Raw genomic sequence first — 22,277 nt, forward strand, 5'->3', positions numbered from 1 at the left:
GCCTTTCTATTTTATTTCACTGTATTTTGAGGCAGTCTGGGCTGTTTGCCAAAGCCCAGAGGAAAGTCCTGGCCTGCTCCAGACATCCCCAGTGTGCAGGTGTACTACTCACTCTGACAGAGCCGAGCGGGATTGAATGTGTATGTTCACATAAATACATCACCCTGGGGATGGGAGCTGGAAGAGGGTATTCCTAATGAGTTGTGCAGAATATTGGATGGGGTTTGTGTGTTTGTGTGTGTGTGTGTTTTCTATTCCCTCCAAGAACACGGAAAAAAGTCTCTAACCGTGGGCTCATTGTTCTCCACACGTAGCCACATACTGGCTGTGGTTCAGGAGGTCAAGTCTGCTTGAACAAACAGTGCTTTGGCCACTGAAGCGAAATGTGTGGGGAGATGAGAGAATTCGTGGTGAATATTACTTTTGTGCAGTGTTCTCTGCTCTGGAATGTCTGCAAACATAGTGAGGGTTTCCGGAGGCTTTGATGCCCGGCAGGAGCAAATTTATCTGCAAATTATATTTATCTTCTTCGCGCTTTCCTGCTCAGAATTCCAGAACCTGAGCTGTGATGCTCAGCAACTGCCCATGCCGCTCATGCTGCATCCGCTCCTGCTCTGGAATGGGGTTTGTTCAGATAACCAATTTCTGGGCTGAACTTCACCTCTGCTCGTCAAGCCATAGGGACCCAGCTCCCTGTCTGGGGAGGAAAGAGCCCAGTTAGCTTAGTTACGGGAGCTACACAGGGCATTGTGTTAAACATGAGTCTTCCTCATTGCTGAGTTTGAGATGGGCATGCTGCACAGAGGTTCTCTTGCAGGGATATAAAAGCCAACTTTGAAATATAATTGCAGAAATCATTTGGAGCATGCAGGTGAGAGGTGTGTGAACATCGACAAAGGAGACGGTCCAGTTTCCTGGAGAAGGAGGGAGAACGTGTATGAACAAGAGGTGTTATGCCCAAATGTCAGCTCCTTCCTGAGCAGCACTGGCCAAATTTGCAGCAATGGTGGAAAATAGCCATAGGAACCTACAGGAAAGCTTCCTCCTGGGGTGGTCCCAGCAGATGTCTTGCTCCATGATTTGGTGATTGTCGCTGGCCAAAGGCAGGAAAATTCTTTCCCAACCAAAATTTGGTGTTAAGTTAAATTCTGAATGTGTCAGCAGAAATCCCCATGGCGAGGCGTGTAATCCCACTTACATCCTGAGATAGCTTTGGCAGCCAGGTCTATTTTCCCGCTATTCCCTTTAATCCATAAAACCTGGATTCTGTATTTACCTCCTGGGGCAGAAAACATTCCAAGTCATGATTAAAAGCCTCTGTGCCTACGAACCCCTTGATCCTGAGCCACCTTGGTGCGATGGGCTGAGGATAAAGCCTCAGCGTGGATCTTGGGGTTGTAGCAGTTACTGGGGAAGCCTGTCTGCAGGGCTGAGAAAAGGGCAGCTCAGCTTCCAGGAGAATTCATCTGTAAGGGGAAAAAAAGTAGGGAGCAAAAGCAAGAGGTGAGGGGCTTTTAGGTAGCTGAGTACTCAGAAGAGCTCCAGCTGTTGTGGGGTGGGAGCAGGAAGCCCTGGTGTGCTGCTGGAAGCAAAGAGCCACTTTTTAGTGATGGAAGTGAGCCCAGACTGGGGGAGGCTGAGGATTTCCTAAAGGAGACATGGGCTTTGGAGCTGTCTGAGAGCTCACCTGGGGTTTCACACTGGAGTTTGGGAAGTGTTCAGGGAACAAGGAGAGGAAGGGGAATTCACAGAGCAGCAGCATGGGGTTGCCCCTGGTTGCTCCTCCTGCCCTCGTAGCAGTGGTGTGAATTGTCTGAGAAATGCTGTCTGCTGTTTGACCACCACAGATGTCATGGCTGGATGTTTGACAGAGACCTTGCACTGGATTCCTTTCCTGCTGCCACCTCCTTTTCTGTACCAAGATTGGCTGCTCCTCAAGTCTCTCTTGAGACTGTTCACCTTCCCTAGAGCCCCCACCTGCATCGTAGCCAAGGTGGGAGTGAAGCCCAAATCTTCCTGGGTTGTTGGACCAACACCTCCCAGGCAGACACTACGACCCTGTTTATACAGGGCTGAGTAAAAACTGAGCAACTGCCTCCACTTTGGCTCAGTGCAGCTCCAACAGTGAGTTTTCAAATGTGTAACTTAAGCCAAGAGCTTCACTTTACTACATATTTTCCACTGTGAGAGTCCCCCTTACAATACGCTGGCGTATCCCTCTTGGTGTGGGCGGCGCAGCCAGCAGAAGCTGATCTCGTTCCTAATTTTCCATAGATGAAAGGGAAATAAATCAATGTGAAACCAGAGCCAGGAACCAGCATCGTTCTGCGCGGAGGGGGAAGACACAAAAGAGCAGCGCTGCGCTGTGCTGTGCCACAGCTTGTAATGAGAGAGAATCTGTTTTTAAACTATCCCTTCTGGTTCACACATATGTCATTGAAAAATAACTTCTATAGGGAAAAAGTCAGCCCTTTAGCTCGGTTATTAGTGGATTATTTGATTTGGATGGAGAGAGGAAACTTGGAACTGTGCGATCAGCCCTTGGTAAGGCAGTGACATCAGGAGATGAAGTTGGATGGGGGAAATGCAGCACTAAATGAAATGGTAAAGAAAATAGGGAACTTGAGTATGTGGTCAGGTCTGCATGACCACAAGAAGAAATGCAAAGGCTGGGCAGCTTTTGGCAGCCTCGCAGGCTCTAATTTGGGTTTACGTGGAGACTGCACAATCCCTTCCAGGCTGCATCTCCTCTCCAAGGAAAACGCTGTGATTTCCTCATTTCGTATGAGGAGTGGAGCTGGGATAAAAGGGTACTGCTCAGACCAGACCCTCCGACTGCGGGTGGGGACACCAGCCAGTCTACGGGGCTATGGGCATTGAGCCCTGCTGCAGTTGGGTGACAACTGGGACCTGGAGAGTGGTGGCACTGGTGCAGGAGAATTGGGCTGTTGTAATGGGCTGCCTCGTTCTCAAAGAGCAGTGGAGGTCAAGGGGAAATGGGGAGTTGGGCTTATTCCAGGGATTCCTAATGAGTGCAATGAGGAAAATGGAGAAACTCACTTTTTTGAGGCTGTTCTATGGAGTGCAGGACACTGATGTTTCAGAAAGGCAGTGCTTTTCCGAGTACAGAAACTGCTCATTGTTTCATCCCCTCCTCTCTCCCGCTCAGCTTATTAACTGCTGGTTCAAGGCCTGGCAGATCATGATAGACAATGGCATCCATTCATCTTGTCCTATTCATTTCTCAGAGGCCTGGGCTGGGCTTTCATGTTTGTTGTTTTGTTTGCTTTTCTTCCTTTGAATTTCCATGTTGGACAGTGGAAGGTCAGGCTGACGCTCTCCTCCCTTTATGGAAATGCCTCCCACAACGTGCAGGCTCTTAATGTAACTGAATGGGAGTTCTGTGGGATGCTGCACGTGAGGCAACGCTGACCTGTGCTGGTCCCCTCACCCTGGCTCAGGGCACCACCAGAGCACCTAGCACCCTGCTGGAGGGTGGTGGTGTGGGTGCAAGCTGCAGGAGCAGCAGGCAGGGTGTGCGTGCAGTGGAGGGGAAAATACTTCAGTATCTTTCACTACAACCACTGATTTGAAGCCGAACGCTGCCTGGTTCTGGTACCTTCCCAGCCTACCCGGCATCACTGGCTGGTGGGGGTTGTGGCCCACTGGCACACTGGACACTTGGGATCGTTGTCAGGGACAGCACCACTTCTTCACACTGTCCCCTTTCTTTATCCTTGCAAGAAAACTTCTTCCCTTGACTATCAAGAGGAGGTGACAGTTGCAAAGCCCATTCTCAGGTGCCTCCTGACTTGTCCTGCTTAAGCACATCCATGGAAGCAAATTTTCTGAGCACAAGTATTAAGAGATTTTCTTGAATAGTCTGATTTGCTGCTTGCAGGGGCTCAGAAGCATAATTTGACTTGATGCTTCAATTAAGGAACAAAACCACACCGTGTGAATAGGCCTGAGCCAAATCAGCTCATATTGGAAAACAACTGGAAGGAGCTGCTTGAAAAACTTCTGCTGTGGGGGTCTACTCACTCCTTGGCAAACTCTTTGGAACAGACAACTGAAAGGAAAAAAGAAAACCGTGTTTAAGTGCTGGATCTCTATCTGATAGCTTTGGGTTTGAATTCTGTTGCTATGAAGTCACTCTCAGCTGGTGGTATCAATATTGTGAACAGATGGTGGCTGCATCTATTACCTGGGAACTCAGCAGTGCAATTCTGGGGCAGTCTTTAAAGCATTCCTTTCAAAGCCATCCTATGGATTTACACTATTCCTGGGAGAAGCATTTGTAATTGGGAGGGGCAAAAAAGCCTAACAGTGACCATGCTATAAAAGTTGTATTTGGGTTAGATGTAAAAACAGTGACAACAGAGCACATGGTGATTGTGGGGCCTCTATTCTTAGGGATCAACACTGTAATTTGTGTGGAGTATGATATAAATGCTGATTTTAAGTTACCAAATGAGGAGTTTGAAGCAGAAATCACAGAGTGACAAGCTGCTGTGCGGTCATACAGGGAAAAAATAACTCCAAGGGTTTGATCCCAGTGTGTTTGCTGGAGAACCAGTGGCAATTACAAGTCTGTTGAGCAGATGGAAAAGCCACTGTCCTTAAGTAAAGGCTCATCTGAGGTTGCCTGGGTGGCAATGACACCCTGAACGTGGCCATCCCCTGATGACAGGTAGCACCAAACCCCTGGGCTCTGCTGTGCCCCATGATCTTCCTCAGGGACCTGGCTAGCTGAGGCCTGGACACGTTTGGATTTCTCCTCCATTCTTCTTGGGTCTGGAAAATTGAGAAGAGGATGTTTTACATGTATAGGCAGAAATGTAACAAGAACTGCCTATTTTGTAGTGTTTCGGCTCATCTTTCTCCAGTTACTGTGGGAATTGGGAATCTCGGAGATGCCTTGAGATTAGTCAGGTCTAGATTCCTTCTAATTTGTTTCGTGGTTGCTTAAACTTTTCTTATGGTAGGAACATTAAAGTGATGTGTTATTATTGTGCATGTCTATAGCTCACCATATGTGAACTCAGTGCAAAACCTCCCTCAGACAATGAACTTGCACGATGCAGTTTTCTTACCAAGCTGTCTGTTTCCTCGACATTTATGGGAGTTTGATTATCTTGAGCCTTTTTCCTCTGTCAGAAGTGATTGAAATCAGCTATCTCAGACTCAGGAGTTATTGGGGTGGATGGACACACCTGTGGCTGCACAGAGATCACACATGGCTTGTTTTCAGAGGAAACCAGCCAAAAAAATGCACTGCTGTCCTAATGAATTGATTAGAGGAGAATGCTTCCTCATGTGTTAGCTTAAACCTTCACATTAAATAACTCTCCATGTGGTTTCTGGTATTCATGAGAGAGAAATATTTAGCTGCCAGCAGTTGTAATTACAGAGGTGGCCAGAAGATGGGTTGTTTCTTTGGTTGCAGGTGTTTACCTCTATCATGCATACAACAGCTCTACTCAAAATGCTTCCTCAGGTAGGATCCTTACAGGGATAAACCCAGGTCCTTGTGCTGGCAAAGTGCAAGGACTGGATCTGCCCAGCTGAATAGGTCCCACATGAGGAGCATGCAGAGATCAACTCTGCTAAGGACCTACACAGGGTCTGATCTTAACATCTTGCATGTTCCCCAGGAGATGGTGCAAGGGTGCCAAGTCCTTCTGCCAAGCTGGCCCTGTGTGCTGGGTCTAAACCTGCTTTTCTCTCATTCCAGCTCTTCTCAGAATTGGTTTCCTACTTTTTCAGACAAAACTGGAGAGGGGAAGCAGAGTCAGACTATTTACCATGTTCATGGGAGATTGGGAGCAGCCAAAGCAAACTGAGTCACTTTGGAAGGGTTCTCTGCAGTCAGGTTTTTTATCTCTTTTTCCTTTCTTCCCCTGAAATAGAAGGCACACCTTTGCCCAGCCAGCAGCTCAGAAAGAAGCTAGCAAAGGAGTTATTTCTTCCAGTCAAGCCTGGTTAGTAGCTAGGTCTCATTGTAAGGTTTCCATCCCGCAGCTGTGAGAACTTCTGGTGACTCAGTCCCAGCGAACCAAGGGGCTCCAGCTCCAGTCCCGTTTGCTGTTCTTGGGGAAGGTGTTACTGCAGGAGACCTGGAAATGGTTTCTCAAGAGAAGAGTGTCCGTGCATGGTCCCCAGCTGGCCAGGACAGCCACAGCAGGGCTGCTCCTTGTGGTTGGACACAGTTCATCATCCAGCCCTATGGTCCCTTTAGAACTGGTGTTCACCCACTGCAAGTGTGGGCTTCCTGCACTACTGAGGCTGAAACTGAAGCCCTGGTGGGTACCACAAGCAGGTCTTGTGGTTTTGCATCTGCGGCAGGGGATGGAAATCCCCAAAATCATGGCTTGTGTCAGGCTTTGGCAGGGTGCATGCCTCATGCCAGAAGCAGAAACTAAGTCAATAAGAAGTCAGAGTCTTTCAAAAGTACCCAAATCTGGATGCTTTCCCCCAGTGGAAGAGCTGGTTTGAGTTAGTGCTTAACATCTGCATCTGTAGATGTCATGCTTGAAAATACACACATTTAGATATGCAGCATGGATGGGCAAAACACATATGCAAACACTGTGGCTACAAAAGGGAGCTTAGAGAAGTGTGCAAGGGGCTGTCCCTTGGTCACTCCGCATCAGATGAGGTGAACAGCTCTGGAAAAGTATCATGTTCCTGGGTAATAATTAAGGATTCTCTGTGTACATACATGTACATGTATGAACCAGCTTCTGTGGGTAACCAAACATGCAGCTGCTGCTTCAGAGAGAAATTGCTCAAATGTGATGAAATTTGACCAAGGAGTTGTGCAGCTCACCAAACCCATGTGGGTTCGATGCCTTGTTCCTCCCATGTGTTTCTAATCTGCTGGGAGGGGGCTCAGACCATCTGCCCAGAACACACACAACAAAAAGCTTAAAAACACTCATTTTACAAATATCAAGAGTGACTTTACAATAGGAAAATGAAACTTGAGAGTAATGTTGTGTCTTTATTGGGGTAGGGAGAGGGGGGGACTGTCAGGGGTTCTTTTCTTTCTTTTCTCTTTCTTTGCCCTTTACAAACCTGAGCTCCACGCTGTTATTTTTCCCCTCTTCAGAATAGCTGTAAAACCCTCTCATATTCTTTTTGCCTACATTACCGCAGCACTTGGCTGGGCTATAGAGGAGGAGGAAGGACTATAAAGCAGCCTCTTGTACCCCAGTCCCCACAGCCCCTCTCCCTGTCCATCCATCCCAGCTGTGGCTGCAGAGCAGGAGACACCGCTCATGCATCCTGCTTTCTGTGTCCAAAACTGATCGTTTCACACCCAAAAATTCCTTGCAGATAGATTGTGGTTTGTTGAACAGACATAAATATATAAAAATAGCCAGTGGAGCTGAGTACGATGATGTTAATTTAAGGATATCTGTGTCTCTGGGTGCTTTTAGCAGATTTTTGTATTTGCTTTATTTTTTGAAGGTGTCTTGGCTGCCTTTTCCTTTCCTGCAGTTGCTGCTGCTTGGCTGCTGTTTTGCCCTGGCCATCCTTTCCTGTCCCAGAGAAAGGCTTCTGGTGTTTGTGCTCCACCAAAAAAGGAGGAATGCAGACAAATCAGAGTGCCGGCCCCATCGATGGCAAACAGCTTTAAGAGGGACCTGAGTTAGGGGAGTGGAGAGCTTGAAGGGAAAATAAAGCTTGCAAATAGTCTATTCTGAAGAACTGGGGTGTGTGAGAGTGATGCCACCACATTTGCAGTGGCTGATGGAAGGCTGCAGGGACAGAGCTACAGGGCGTGAGGATAGACAGTAGCCAAGGAGTCATTTCTCCTCAGGGTGGGTCCTGCTCCTCTGTGCAATAAGCTGCAGCAGTTACTCAAAGTGCTTTCCGGCTCTGGAGAGCTCTCTGAGGAGCATGCAGCCGGTGTCTGGTGGTTTGCAGCACCAGACATAGAATCACAGATTCATTTAGGTTGGAAAAGACCTTTAAGATCATGAGTCAAGGGAAAGCTGGACACATCCCCTGGTACGTGCGTGGGATGGACACTGCCTCCTGCTCTGCACTGCCTGACCTGGGATGCTCCTGCAAGAGCCTCTTGGCTGGTGCTGTAAGGACAAGGGGGTTAAACCACAGCCCAGTTTCTGCTCTGTTGGCCGCATCTACCTTCAATTTTTTTTTCCTGGTTTCTTTCTAGCTTATATTTCCGTTTGCTGGAGAAAATCCCCTTTGTTACCAGCAGCTGTGCCTCTGGTCCTGCCCTATCAGTGCCATGGCCGGAGGAGGACTGTGTGGGATGCTGCCCTGTCCCCACAGTGGCTTTTCCAGCTCTGAAGCAAAAGCCCTGGAGAAGTGCATTGCTACAATAGCCTTGCTGTAAATGTTTTGTAGATTTGATGCTTTCTGTGCTTCTGCCAACGCCACCTGCTTTCTGAGCTGCCTTTTCCTTAAGGATTGTTTTTTCTCTCTGCCTTGTGTCCCATAAGTTCCTGGATCTTAATTAAATGCCAGGTTGCTAATTCGCTTTATCTGGGCTTTTCCATCCATTTGGTAAATTTCCAAACAAAACCTGCCCTCCAAGGTCTAGGCATCAGCTTTTAGTGAGGGAAGACGTGTTGCTTCATGGAAGTAATGCTCATTTATGGCTTATGGTGGGAGCCACAGGGTAACACACTGGGCGATGCACACATCGTGCTGAGCCCTGCAGCCCCCTTCAGTCAATCAGGGTCAAGGTTGAACAAGGTGAAGTGCAATTGTCTCAAAGCATAAAACAGCCCCAGGGCTTTTGGGGATCTTTAAGCTGGTGATCAGATGTCTCCTGAAAGGATGGAGATTTCAGTTGGCAGGGAGGGCAGGACCGTGTGGTCTGGGTGGTGATTCTGGAGCTCAGCCTGGGCTCCTGCCCCATCATTAAGCATCCATTTGAGCTTGGTCAGGGTTTTCATCTTGTCCCTTTTCTGTTCTCTTCAGGGCAGTGCCAGTCCCTACATGAGAAGCTCTCAAGGCAGGACACAATGGCTGAATGGATCAGGGTGGCAGAGGGCTGAGGAACAGGCGGCTGGAGAGATGTTATGTGGGAGTGGGGAGAGCAACGTGGCTCTGGGCTGTCAGGATTTAGTGAGGATTCCAGGGAAAGCATCAGGAAGTGTCAGCAATGATTAATGGGTTTGACAAACTCAGCCATTTGGAAAGGCGAGAAAATCTTTCCCCCATTTGGGGATTGGAAGCTGGAATGGTGGATGGGTCTGTCCATCACCCGCAGAGTGCTGCCATGGAAATAGTCCATACTGCTTCTGAGCACTGTGTATGTTGTCCTTGGGAATTAGGTCTGTGTTGTCACTTCAACAAGGACTTTGGCATAAGCTTTGTCAAGGCAGAGGGTGCTCAGTGTTGTCAGTGCTGCTGGGGGAGTGCTTGCACGAGGGTGGGGTGTGATGGGCACTGTGTAGTCAGTGGGGCTGGGGGGGAGTAGCTGCCTGGAAATGAACTTTGTGTTAGAGTCTCCTGCTCTGCTAATGACTCAAGTCCTTGACTGGTATTTGGGTATTGGCAGAGTGACAGCTTCTTCAGGAGAGCTTTCCAGAATTAGCAAAGCCATCTGGCTTTTGTTCTGTTAGAGAATTGCTTGTCCTTTCCCTTCCAGTAAGGAGTCCTTGCTAAACTGCTTGTAATTTGTATTACACTGACAGACCTACAGCGTGCTGTGGTCTCTGTGAGCATGTATAAAATACAGCCCCTTGCTCCAAAAAGCATCTTTTCAAAGGAAAAGCTATGGAGTGGCTGACCCAAGGATCCAGCAGTTCCAGATGGAGGAAGGATGACGTGGCATTGCCTGACTGTGATCCCATCCCTTAGAGCAGAGCTGGCTGTCGAGGGTAGCAGAGTTCAGGGAGGGAGAAGAAGCATTAGAGGAGGGGACTGTGCTTCCCTGCCCCGTTCCTTCAAAGGCAGTAGCCAGGGCTTAACACTGAGCTGATGGATCCTTGTGTGATAGGAAACTGAGTTCCTCCCTGGGATCATAAAATAAAGGTTGAAAATCACTAGGGAGGTTGTTTGCCTTTGAGCCAAAGGGCTTATTTTCTTCTTGTTGCTGTGGTCAGAGAAAGAGACATGTGGGTTGTCCAGATAACACTGTAGTGTGTGTTCTGTAAGTTTAATATCAGAAATACTAATGGCTGAGTTCTGGCTGGGGGTGCAGGACTAGGCTGATGTGTGGGGAGAGCTGGGTTCCTGGGGGTACCCCCTCTCCCAGACTGATGCAGTGAGAAAGAGGAACTATTATCAGTCCTTGAGAGGAATTTCCTTGAAGCTGTGTTTGATTCCAGTGAAACTTCTATCTCTTTTCTGTTTAATTAAGGCTGTTTTTTCTAAAGACGGCTCAGAAGAGGCTCCCATCTGAGTGCTGAAAGCCAGAAGGAGCCATTCTTGTGGTAGCTGGAGCCCAACAGGGGAAATAGCAGCAACCTCACAGCAAAGCTGCCCTGTCCATTCCTGCAGCCCCTCTGCGCAGGATGGGGAAGCAAACATCCGGGTTGGATTCACCCAAACCACCAAGTATTTGTAGCTGACTCATGACTGCATGTGAATCAAGCCATTTTTTTTGAGCCAGACTTTCAGCTATTGCCTTCCCATCTGTTTTGTAGTGCAGGCTTTTTGGAAGCCCAAAGGATGCCCTTTAGGTACCAGTCGCTCAGCCTGGTGTCACTGCTGTCAGGGTTGACCAGTCAGAGGGGTTCAGGAGACAGGGACAGGGCCTGGTGGGGGTGATAAAGTTTCATCTGACCCTGTTTCTGTCATTTAGTTTCTTTTCTGGAGCAGCTGTGCTCCAGAATCCAGAACAAGGGATCTGGGATGATGCCAGCAGGATAAGGATGTGCCCATGCTCTGAACCGTTACTGTACATGTGACTTGGGGTCTCACTGCACTGGCAGAGCTGGGGCACGGGGAGCTCTGGGTCACCCCTTGCTTCCTTTCCTCACTGAAGACTTTGGGTTGACATGGCTTAGTCCAACCTGTGCAGCCAAGGAGCCGCCCGGAGCGGGGCAGCCGCTGTGTCCTGAGCAGAGCCTGTGTCCAGGGCAAGCACCGATGACAGGCTTTATCAAGTGGAACATCTGAGGGCTGCCAGACTGTCTCCCAGACAGGGATTAGGTGGTTTGGAAGCTCGCTGGTGGCTGGGATCCCTAAGCTTTCACTTTATCATAGAGCTGCACTGAACCTCTACTACTCTGCAGACACCCAGCTGGGTTTGCATTTATGGAACCAATGGATTTGTCATGATAAAACTCAAACATCCCAATTGCTTCCAATAATTTAGACATTTTCTTGGTGTGTTACAGTTGTACATCCTGGGCCTGTGTCTGTCCAATTTAAATGCAGGAGCTTAAAACAACACACCAAGCAGGATTTATGCTTGTGGATGTTCAGAGGCTCTAAGACTTCTGGGGTGATGCACTAAAACAACAGCCCAGTTAATGACCAGTGCGGTGCAGTGGGAGCCCTGAAGAATTCCAGTATTTGTGGAGCTGCTGCTGGTGCCAGATGAAGTCACTGGGATTGGCCTCGCCAGCTGTTTGTTTTGGTGAACCACAGCGATCTCTCCACGTTACTGCAGTTGATGTCATTGGAAGTGATGTGACATTTTTGCGCACATATAGAATAAGTGTTAAAAAATGCTCCAGAAGAGCTTTTCCAGCCTTGTCTGGGAGCTGGATGGGGACTTGAACTCAACTGGCTTGGTGGGACTTAACCTATAAAGCAAATGAATCATCAGGCACAAATGGCTTTACCATAAATGTCAGATTCTCACTGGTCCTAACAGCACTTACATGGGTTTGGTGGAGCATATAAAAGCCTTGGGATGCACAATCACTTTCATAAATGTGCTGTCCTGCCTCTTCCTCTTCATGGGAAGCTCTAGGAATAAAGGTCGAAATAGGATTTATTCCTTTTTTACAAAACCAGCTCTGACGGGTGAAATTGGTTATTTTCAGGCAAAGATTGACTTTTTGTGTGTGTACCTGTGCCTTGCCTCTGTGTGCTAACAAGTACCCCAGGTACTGGAGTGCTTTCTGGAGCCCCCTGTGCCCAGATGTGCCCATCTTGTTCCTATGCCAAAGGAAGACTTCACCCATCTGCATGAGTGGCTGGAGGATGCTGTGCTGGTGGCCTCTGCTTTGGAGCAACACCAGTGTGTTGCTGACTTGCTCCCTGACTTAGACACCTCTTTACTTCAAAATGAGTCTCAAACCCCCAAAATGTCTTGGCTGGTAAAGTCTTTAAACCACTCTCAGTGTGATTGTGAGTTTTCTCTCTTACAAAGGCTTCATGGAAAATCCGTTGCTGTTGCATGTGTGTGGAAGGGGGGAAGTTAATGGTATCTCTGTTATCGCTGCTCCTGCTGAGAAAAGCAGATGCTGACATAGGAAGGAGAGGGGTTGGGGTGTCCTGTGTAACCACAACAGTGAAACAAGTAGAGGCTTGAGTGAGGGAGGGCACGGGGCTGGGGGCAGTTATCTCCTGGTGAAATTTATTAGCAGCAGCACACTTGAGAGGACACAAAAGGCTCCCAGCACAGCCCGCTCTATTTAAAGTGGCTTTTTAAATCAAAGCAATGGGGCTCTTGACAGCAGAGCTTTGTGCATCTTTTGTGGAGTTCAGAGAGTGGGGCTCTTTATTGCAGGCTAAATTAGCCCATTTTATTGTTTTGCACTGAGGGATGAGGTCAGTTGAGTGGGAATCTTGCTAACAAGATTTTACTCCTGTCTGGTTTTACACAGGGTACCCACCAGTGCTGTGCACTTGCTGGTAATGAAACAAAGATGAATGGTTTAGCACCCCGTGAGCTCTCCTTTTCCCCCCACCACTGAGCTGCTCAGCCCATGTCTGTCCTGGAGCTCAGATGCTCCCTGGGGCTTTGGGTCTGTTGGTTTCCCTTCTGACCTTGCATGCTTGCATGTTGCTGCTGGAACAAGAAAAGGATGGGCTTTGCTGGGCAGAGTGATTGATTGGGTTTGAAAAGGAAACAGGAAAACAGTAGGCATGTTGAATGATGCTCATGGACCGTGGTGAGCTTTGAAGGAGCTGTTTGAGGTGGTTCACGCTCTTTCCTGGCAACCTTCACATATCAAATCTGGACAGTTATGCACTGATTTTCTCAGGTTCTTGACCCAGAACTAGCAGGAAGCTTCCCTTGTTCATTCTCTCCCCTTGGCAGCATCTCCTGGACCAACACTGTCCTTTGAGTTGAGTGAGGTTGGGGTTTGTGCCATGGCCCCAAGACCTAAGCCTGTACCTCTGGGATGTTCAGAGAATGTCTTCCCATGTGCTCTAAGGTGCTGCCTATGCCTTGAGCTGTCAGACCTGGATGATGCTCAGCTCCCAGTGTGCTGCAGGGAAGCAGGGTGGCATTGAGCCAGGCTCTCTCCTCATGTACAGCTCAGGACCTGCCATCAGCTGAGACTAAAAGCAAACTCAGCTTTAGCAAATTCTCTTCTGCTTAACCTTTTGCACTGTGTTTAGCCAACATGCCTTTCTTTGCTTTATCTATTCCTCAAGGAAACACAGTCATAGTTCTGGTCACTTATAGGATGCAGACTATCAGCTCTCCTTGAGGTGTAAATCCAGCCTTATCAGGAAGAAAAAGCTTTCAGCCTTCCTTCCTTGCCTCTCAGAGACAAGTACCAAGTCTGCTTTTGTGGCTGTTTTATTTCATCTTATCCCAACAGTTCCAGACATTCCCTATAATCCGATGGAAACTGAGGCGCTTTAACCACCTAAGTGACAAGGGCGTTAATGGCTTAGCCTGGGTGTCAATGAGGGGCAGGGTGGTTGAGGTTCTGTGGGCAGAAATAGCAGCTGGAAGGATCTTCCCATCAATCAACTTTAAGCCAATTTCCTTGGCCAGGTTGGGCATCCTCCAGTGGAGGCCGCTCCAAAGGGGCAGCCTGGTGTGATGCTCTGAATGCCTGTGAAGACAGGGATGAGAATAGTGATGGATGGTGTTAGAAACCCAGTAACACCCCCAGCTCCTTCAGGTCTCTGCTCAAGGCTGGGTGATGTCCTCGGGGTCACACCACAGCCACGTTCCCCACATGGGTCACAGTGTCAGGCAGTGGCTGGAGCTGGCTGGGAATGGGAAACATTCTATGAGGCAAAAACTTGGCATTTTCTGTGTTCCTGATGCTGCATCCCCAGTGTTGGTGGTTCCATTGAAAAAGCAAAAGCCAGAACGGTGACAGAACTGCTCTATGGGTCTGTTAAAAAGAAAAAAGGGAAGGAAAGAATATTTTTCTATTAAATTAGAAATTTGAAAACCACTTTGCAGACATTTCTGCTAATTTTGTAAAGGTTATTCACAGGAAACAATGATTAATAAGCTTAAACCAAAGCTCAATTTTAAGGTAGCTCATGCAGTACCTCAGAGGTGCCCAGATGTTGTGCTGGGCTGCTGCAGTAACCTGGAAATCAATTTGGTTATCTTTTGGGAAGGTGTATTTGGGACCAGGCAGGAAGCACAGTGGCTTCACGCCTCAGAGCAGCCTGAGATAAGTGGCTGCTTGACCTGGCACTGGGCACAGAAGGTTTTCACTTGGCTCAGCCTGGGTGATGTGCCCATGTCAGGGAGGTGGCGCTGCCAAGCGTTTTGCTTTTCCTTTCCCGGTGGTGTTTATCCCCTCAGCTGCTGTCTCATGCTCCATCCATCCCCATTAACTGTCGGTGTTTCCTTCCTTGCAGGGTGATATTCAGCAGCTCCTGATCGTGGCGGACCCACGAGCAGCCCATGATTACTGTGAACACTACAGCCCCGACTGCGACACTGCCATCCCCGACTCCCCCCAGTCCCAGGACCCCAACCAGGATGAATATGTAAGGCTCCTGTGGTGTCTGGGGATGCTTCTGGGCAGCTCCATAGTGTGGTTGCAAACACTCTGCTCCTTCCTCCCGCTGTGCTTCCCTGCAACTGATGTGTTAGTGCTGAGACAGAGCTTGTTTGTAGGATGTGCAGGTTCTGGTCTTGGCTCTTGCTCTCGGGAGTTTCCTTTCTGGGACCCTTCCAGTTCCAGAGACTGAAATGAATTTTCACGGTGAGCTCAAAACCATGCAAGAGAGACAACCTGAGCCGGGTGTGAAACACCGACCTTCCCTGGCAGGTGAATGCTGTCCAGAGCAGGCGCCTGCTTCTAGATTCCAACTTTTACTGTCGAACTTTTAAAAAGATTTAGCAGTTCTTTTCCAATATTCTCTGAAAACAGGTGTTAAAGGAGGGGGAAACGCTTCTGCCCATGCGTTTGACATTTGAATTTCATTTGGCTCCAGCTCATCTGCACAAGCTGCTGTGCTCAGTATTTTTTCTACAGTTAGCCCCAGATCTTTCCTTTAACAAAAGAAAAGAAGGGAAGGACTGGGACAAGATGCCTTCTTATTGCTGCTGCTCCATTAAAGATGTCTGAGTGTGGCTGATTTCCAGAAGAGCATCACCTGAATTTTATACCCTCTTAAGAGGTCTCAGGCTCAGCTCACAGCAATTGAAGTGCCTGACATCCTCAGCTGCTTTGCAGCACCTTGGCTGCTCTCTTGGATGGACTTGCTGGTCTCAGATCTGTGGTCTCCTGCCAAATCCCCACAAATCCTGGAATGGTTTTGGTTGAAGGGAGCTTAAAGCTCATCCAGCTCCAACCCCTGCCACGGGCAGGGACACCTTCCACTAGAGCAGGTTGCTCCAAGCCCCTGTGTCCAACCTGGCCTTGAACACTGCCAGGGATGGGGCAGCCACAGATTCTCTGAGCGCCCTGTGCCAGCGTCTCAGCACCCTCACAGGGAAGAGCTTCTTCCTAAGAGCTCATCTCAATCTCCCCTCTAGGAAGCTGTAATGCCAGCAGCCTGCTTTGGCTTAGCTTTGGGGCTTAATTAAAACCCCAGGCAGGGCTTTGAGGAGCGGGTGATGCTTGCTGGGCACCCAGCCCCAGGGAAGTGCTGTAACCGCTGAGCCAGCTCTTCTGGAGAAACAATAAATAAGTAAAATAAAATAGACCTCGGTATAGTCAAAATATGTGGTAGTAGGAAAATAAAACTCTTCTTTTGGAGCCAGCAGCTCAACAAGGGCTGGCTTGTTTTAGGGCTGTGTTGCTCCATGTAAGAATAACTCTTCCATGCACCAGTGTCTGCTGCCAGTGAGAGCGATGGACTGGCAAAGAAATTTGCCATGCCTGGCTGTAACCAAACGTTCTGTTTGTATTTCATTTTGAAGAATGACTGACGCCTTGTGGAAAACACTGAAAATATCTTGCTTTTGGAGCCCTATGGGCTGCGGGTGGATGGGAAGTCACATGGATACTATTAGTGCTTAGAGTGAAAATAGCATCCCCACTTCGCAGAGTGGCTGCGCAATTCAAGTGTGTTCTTCCCGCCTCTCTCAGTATGTCACAAGTGTGACCTGGGAGGTCCCAACAGTCCAAGGCTAAAAAAAACCCCAGTGTTTTTTCTTCTTGTGTTATCGTGGGTGACTGAACTGCTGCAGGTTTGGACTATCCTCTCTGGTCAGGGAGAACATGCCACAGGACCAAGAGATGATTTAGAACCTCGTCAAATCACAGCCTTGCAATAGCAGCCCAAAGCCTTGGGGAAGATTTCATAGAAGCTGGTGAACAAGAGGAAGGGAAAGATTTCAGTGCATGGATCTGCATCACAGCATGGCCCTGTTGACATGAAATAATGTATAAAAGAGGTGGCAGAAATGTGCTTGGGTGCTGCCAGCTTATTTCGTGTTTCTCGTCTTCTCTTTGCAGTACACTGACGCGGAGGGTGAAGGTGACACCTACTATTATGAGTACCCCTACTACGAAGATGTTGATGAATCTGTAAAACCAGAAGCTCCCACCACCAAACCCAGCACTCCTGAAGTGGCTGCTGGAGAGACACCTGAAACCAAGCAGGTACCGATGCAGGGTCCTGGCAAAGATGCAGCTGATAAACAGCACCTTTGTAGAAGGGGAGGTGAAGGATGGTGCAGACGTTTTGCTTTTGTTTCTCTGATTCTGGTATTCTGTTCCTGTGATAGGACTATCCTGCTCCCACACCATCTCCTGATGGAGGGGACCCGGGCAAGCAGCCAAAAGAGGATACTACAGTGGGTGATCCCCTTGTGGATGAGTACAACTATGAAACCATTAACGAGGAGTACTTCACACCGCTGCCCTATGAGGATGTCAACTACAATGAAGAAGTAGACCCACAGGGGGGACTCACTGAGAACGCTGTGGAAGCTGAACTCCCCACGAGCACCGTCGTCACCTACAATGAGAGCGATGTAATTTCAGTGACTGCTTTTTCCTTTTGCTTTGTGCTTTTGATGAATTGTGGAGTTTCAGAGCCCTGAGAGCAAGGGGGATGTGATCACCCATGTGGTAAATCTGTCAAGGCTTTGGGCAGCTCTCGCAAGAGGAAGTTTCATGTGAAATATTTTCACTCCAGATACTTCAGGGTGTGGAACGCAGATATTGAGAATTTGGTGAAGGATTATTCCCCTGGAAAAAAGTGCTCATGCTGATATCTGCATTTTCCTCTGTGAAGTGCTTGTGTGTGTGACAAGAAGAAAAACGAGGATTGGTGTTAGAATCTAAGTAAAATCATTTTATTTCAAAGCTATTAATATAAATCCTTAAAACATTGATTTGATGGAAAACATCACTGTTTTTCATCTTGTCATTCCCATTGAACATCTTCAGGGGGTTAGATTGTAATATTTAAAAAACCCATTTCAACACTGGGACCAAACTCTTGTATCTACCAGAGTGAGCCCCTCTGCTTGGTTCCAGATCTGCTCAAAGGGGAGAGCAGTCCAGGTCCCACAGCTGGTGTTCAACAAGTAGATGAACATTGGTCTCATTTTTAGATGAGCCTTAGACAAGTCATCCTGTAGCCATGTGCTGTGTAGCTCATTATGTAAGGAAATAACAGTGTTAGATGAGGCAAATTTTGTTATCCAGGAGCATCAGCAAGGGGAGTTGATAGCGGGATAATGTTTCTTGGGAGATAAGATGCGGCTTGGCAGAATTTTGTGGTCGTTATGGGAGACCCAGCACCCTGGGGCTGGTGGTGCAGGGGGATCGTGTCCAGCCAATCAGTATAGAAACTGTGGTGGAGGAGGAGGTTGAGCCACCCAAAATGATACACAGAGAAACAGAAAAGGCTCCAGTGTATCGAGGAAGCGGGCGCCGACCTGAGGGAACCCATGGATGGGAAACTTTGCTGTTTCCTGACAAAGAGCCAGAAATCTTTGGCTAAGCTTGAACTTTCTAACAGAGAGGAATTAAAGATTGGATAGCGTGACCTTAGAAAAAATTGGAGGAGGAAATAAGAGGCTTTAGGGCTGCTTTAGTTGTTAGGAAAAGGAAATAGAAGAGGAGGAAAGTTCAGGTAGGGAAACACATGGTGAAGCTTTCCTATGTGAAAGCTCAACCCTCTCTCAGCAAAGCATCTCATGGGGACAGAGTGCACTGTCCCCCTCCAGCAGCTCCAAAAGAGAGGGCGTTTGCATAGGGAAGGCTGCAGGATGGCTCCTGGGGCAGGAGTTTGCTCCAGTGAATCTGTTAGCTGAGGAGCGGTGCAAAGGACACAACTTGCCTGGCTGAAGGAGATTCCCATGCACTGAGGCAAGGGCTAATGCAGTGTGACATAGAGAAGACTCCCAAGAAGTGCCAGCCTGAGAAACAAGCACCCAAGAGGATATGGATTGAAGGTTCACACCTCAGAGTGGGAGTTAAGGGCCCTGCCTGCAGCCAGGAACTCCTGGGGAAACCGAGTCCTTTAATCCAGCAGCAGACCAGGCTGCTTTATGAGCAGTATGGAAGTGGGGATCGGGATCTCTTGAGTGTAATTGCCTGCCTAATACCTGTTATTGGGAAGAGGCTTTCAGTGGGAGCCCTGGCTGCTGAAGGGGCTGGAGAAGGTGATTTGCCCTTTTAAAAAAAAAAAAGAAAGAAAAAATCTATTAAAAATCTCATAAGTGTTTTGGCTGGTTCAGGAAACAAAGTGCTCATGGCCATGGGTCCATGTGGTGCGATTTCACCTCCCAGGCTCCTGACGGCGCTGCCTGGCACTGTTGGAGTTCACCTGCCTGTATTTGGGAAGACTCCAATTCCTACAGTGGGAATTAAAAGGGGATTTGGTTTTGTACAAGCGAAACTTCATGGAGCCACTGTGAGAGGTTTGAGAGGCAGAAGCAGGCGCTGAGCTCTCCTGGGCTGGGCTTTCATCATGGCTCATAAGTCCTGATAAATGCTGGGGAAGCAATTCCGAGATTTAGTAGGCAGCAATACTCCCGAGAACAAGAGGAGCTGGGAGCAGATAGATTCTGTTCATTGCCTGCTATTCATCAGGTGGTTTGCTTTACTTGTCCAGATGCATATACCAGCGTTTCATATCTGCATTGCTTCTCCGAAGGGAGGACTAAAAGGAGATTTAAATGAAGCTGTTAGCAGCAAAGCGGAGGCACAGTGTTCCGCACACTGATTTTTGGGCCTCCTCTTTCCTTTACAGGCTGGTTTTGGTGGTCTAAGAGAATTTTTGAGGAGCTGATTTTGTGGGTTTTGTTTTGGTTTTTCTCCAAAGCACCTGCAGCTCTCAGCATGCAGAACTTTGCTCCTCCTCTGCCCAGTTATTCAGGCGTATCTTCCCATGCAAATGGATTTTAGGACTTTAATCAAAATATCATCCCAGACATTTTTGATGTTCATTTAAAGCAATGCAACCTGGAAAAAGCTTGCTATGTTATCCCCAGAAGCTTTGTAGCGAGATAAACAGGTTTTAAGGTTTCAAAGTGCAAACCTACATAAAAGATTGCAAACAGGATAAAAGAGAGTGTGATAGCACCTGATCCATTTGAACAGCACAAAGGAAAAGTGATGCTAACTTTTCTGAGCCTTCTAATTGAGTAATTGCCAAGCTACAATTCCTGCAGAGACCAGTTGGTGTTTGCAGACGTAAAAGAAGAGGGGGTGTCAGAGCAGTGGCTGCCTTAGCACTAGGCTTATTCTTGTTTAAAACCTTTTGAATTTGGGTGCAGATACTCAAGCAATTTTGGCACCGAAACAAGATCTGGAAATGATGGTGGCATTTAAGGGATTTTGAATTCATAGTAGTGAGGAGATAGTTTCTCTCGGAAGCACTGGAAATAATTCAATTTATGGATCATTTTGGTCATTACCTGGATGGGAAAGAAAGAAAAAGAAACCCCAGCACCAGCAGCACGTGTTCTTTACAGTGCTGCTCAGAGCAAGGATGCCAAGAGGCAGTTGCCTGCCAGGCTGCAGAAAGCACAAGGGGATGGAGACAAGCAAGGAAATTCTGATGCTTGTCTGGATGTCCTTGCCCAGCATCTGCTGCTGGAAGGATTCAGGAAGGATTCAGGGATTAATGCATCAGATCTGTAAAAACTTCTGCTTCTGCTTTTTGCACAATTCCAGTCACAGTCTGGATCCCAGAATAAGCAAACAGGAGGCTTTGATAGAAGTGAACTTGGGGTTTTCCACATTTCCTCCTGTAACCAGATACTCAGAACAAAAGATTGAGGTTTTGGTGGGCATTTTAAATATGGGACTGGATGTGTGACTTCTTGTGCTTAATAATCAGCGTCTCTGATACCAAGGCTGTAAGAGATGAGGAGGGCTTGGGGTTTGAATCTACCATTCCCTCTTTCTTCAGGCTTTTAGAGTTCACAGGATGCTCCTGACGTGAGCAGGTCCTTTGTGCTCTGCTTCGTTTTCCTTGCTCATGCTTTTACTCAGTGTTATTTCAGGGATTGACAGAGGAATCCCAAGGAAAGCCAGGGTGTCTTTGACGTAAAGACCCTCCCATCTTTCTTCCCTGTCACTGGAGACTTTAAAACTCCAGCATTTAACTTTCCTTATGCTTTTTCTTTGTAAATATTATTATAATGCATCCTCACATCGCAAACCGTGCACCCCTTATTTCCAGCATGTGCAACCTGATGAGTTGCTGCTCTTTTGCTTCCAGGCTGCTCAGGGAGGAGACGACCTGGATAAAGATTTCACTGAGGAAACAATAAAAGAATACGATGGGAATTACTATGATAACTATTATGACCGAACAGTCTCTCCGGACATTGGCCCCGGCATGCCTGCCAACCAGGACACCATCTATGAAGGGGTAAGAGAGTTAATTTTCCATGGAGGGTGAGTCTGGTTTAAAATGCTTGTCGCCCCATAATTAATAGCAAAAAGATCAGCAATGCAAAAACCAGAGACATCACCTCACTTGGATTCTCTCCCCTGCACAGAATGTGCTTTGCACAGGGCAAGGAGGTGCCTGTTTCTCTTCAATGTGAGCATCAGCATCCTTCTGGGGCAGAAGTTGTCCCACGATCTCCAGCTCCTGCTTGGAGCAGTGATGCTGGTGGAGTGACGTCCTCTCTGACTCACTGGTTTTGTGTTTCCCTTGTGTGCTGCAGATCGGTGGCCCACGGGGCGAGAAGGGACAGAAAGGGGAGCCCGCGATTATTGAGCCGGTAAGGACCAAGTGGTGTTGGTTGGAAAAGTCCTAGGGGTATGTTTGGTGTGGCTTGGGGTGCTCTGGTACAGCTGGGAGGAGAATTTCCCATGGAGGAATTACTTGGTTCATTTAAAAACTTCAAATATAAAATACCAGAATTTTTTCTTTTAAAAACTTCAAGAGTGGCTGAAATCATGAAGTATTTCCCATGAAATCTCTCATTGACCAGAATAAACCCCAGGCCTTTCAGAGGGGGGAAGCATTAGACAGAGGGCAGGTCTTGCCTCTCTGGAGGTTTGAAGTGCCCCCAGCTCGCAGTGAACCCACTCTCCAAGCGCCCATGGCTGGGTCACATCCTGACCTGAACTTGCAGCTTTGGACCAGCTTTAATTGTGCAACTAATGAATTAACATCTGCGGAAATGAAGAGGTTCACACAGCGGTGGCAGAGGAGGGGTTTGCTCCTGCTCCAGGGTCCCGCTGGCTTTCAGACAAAACCTGTGTCATCTGAAATGATCCCAGTATTTGCCTGTTTCTGAGGTTGTTGTTCTTTCTAAAGAGCTGCCTGTGCCCTCTGCAATCAGCAAAAACTGTGGTGTCCAACTGGGCACCCCATTAGGTGAGGATGGAGCTGTGGTAGCGCTGGCTGCAGATTGCTCAGAGCAAGAGGCTGTGGGTTGATGGCCATATGTGTGTCCCCCCTTGGGTACTGGGATGCTGAGGTGCTCCCATGGCTGCTCCTCCCGGGCTGGAGCTGGGGCTGCAGGTCTCTGCAGC

The 22,277-nt window shown here is 48.1% G+C and overlaps 1 protein-coding gene across 1 annotated transcript in view; it reads left to right on the plus strand.

Annotated features, from left to right (window-relative positions):
- Positions 1 to 22,277, plus strand: part of LOC104406894 (collagen alpha-1(V) chain) — a gene marked incomplete at its 5' end in the record, with an annotated part of 104,397 nt that overhangs the window by 15,584 nt on the left and 66,536 nt on the right. The window contains 5 exons of the mRNA XM_010016014.1: positions 14,728 to 14,859; positions 16,779 to 16,925; positions 17,051 to 17,299; positions 21,007 to 21,159; positions 21,461 to 21,517. Coding sequence (XP_010014316.1) covers positions 14,728 to 14,859; positions 16,779 to 16,925; positions 17,051 to 17,299; positions 21,007 to 21,159; positions 21,461 to 21,517 — 738 coding nt within the window. The remainder of the gene's footprint in view (positions 1 to 14,727; positions 14,860 to 16,778; positions 16,926 to 17,050; positions 17,300 to 21,006; positions 21,160 to 21,460; positions 21,518 to 22,277) is intronic.

This window comes from Nestor notabilis, unplaced genomic scaffold, assembly GCF_000696875.1.
Source record: "Nestor notabilis isolate BGI_N333 unplaced genomic scaffold, ASM69687v1 scaffold13660, whole genome shotgun sequence".
NCBI lineage: Eukaryota > Metazoa > Chordata > Aves > Psittaciformes > Psittacidae > Nestor > Nestor notabilis.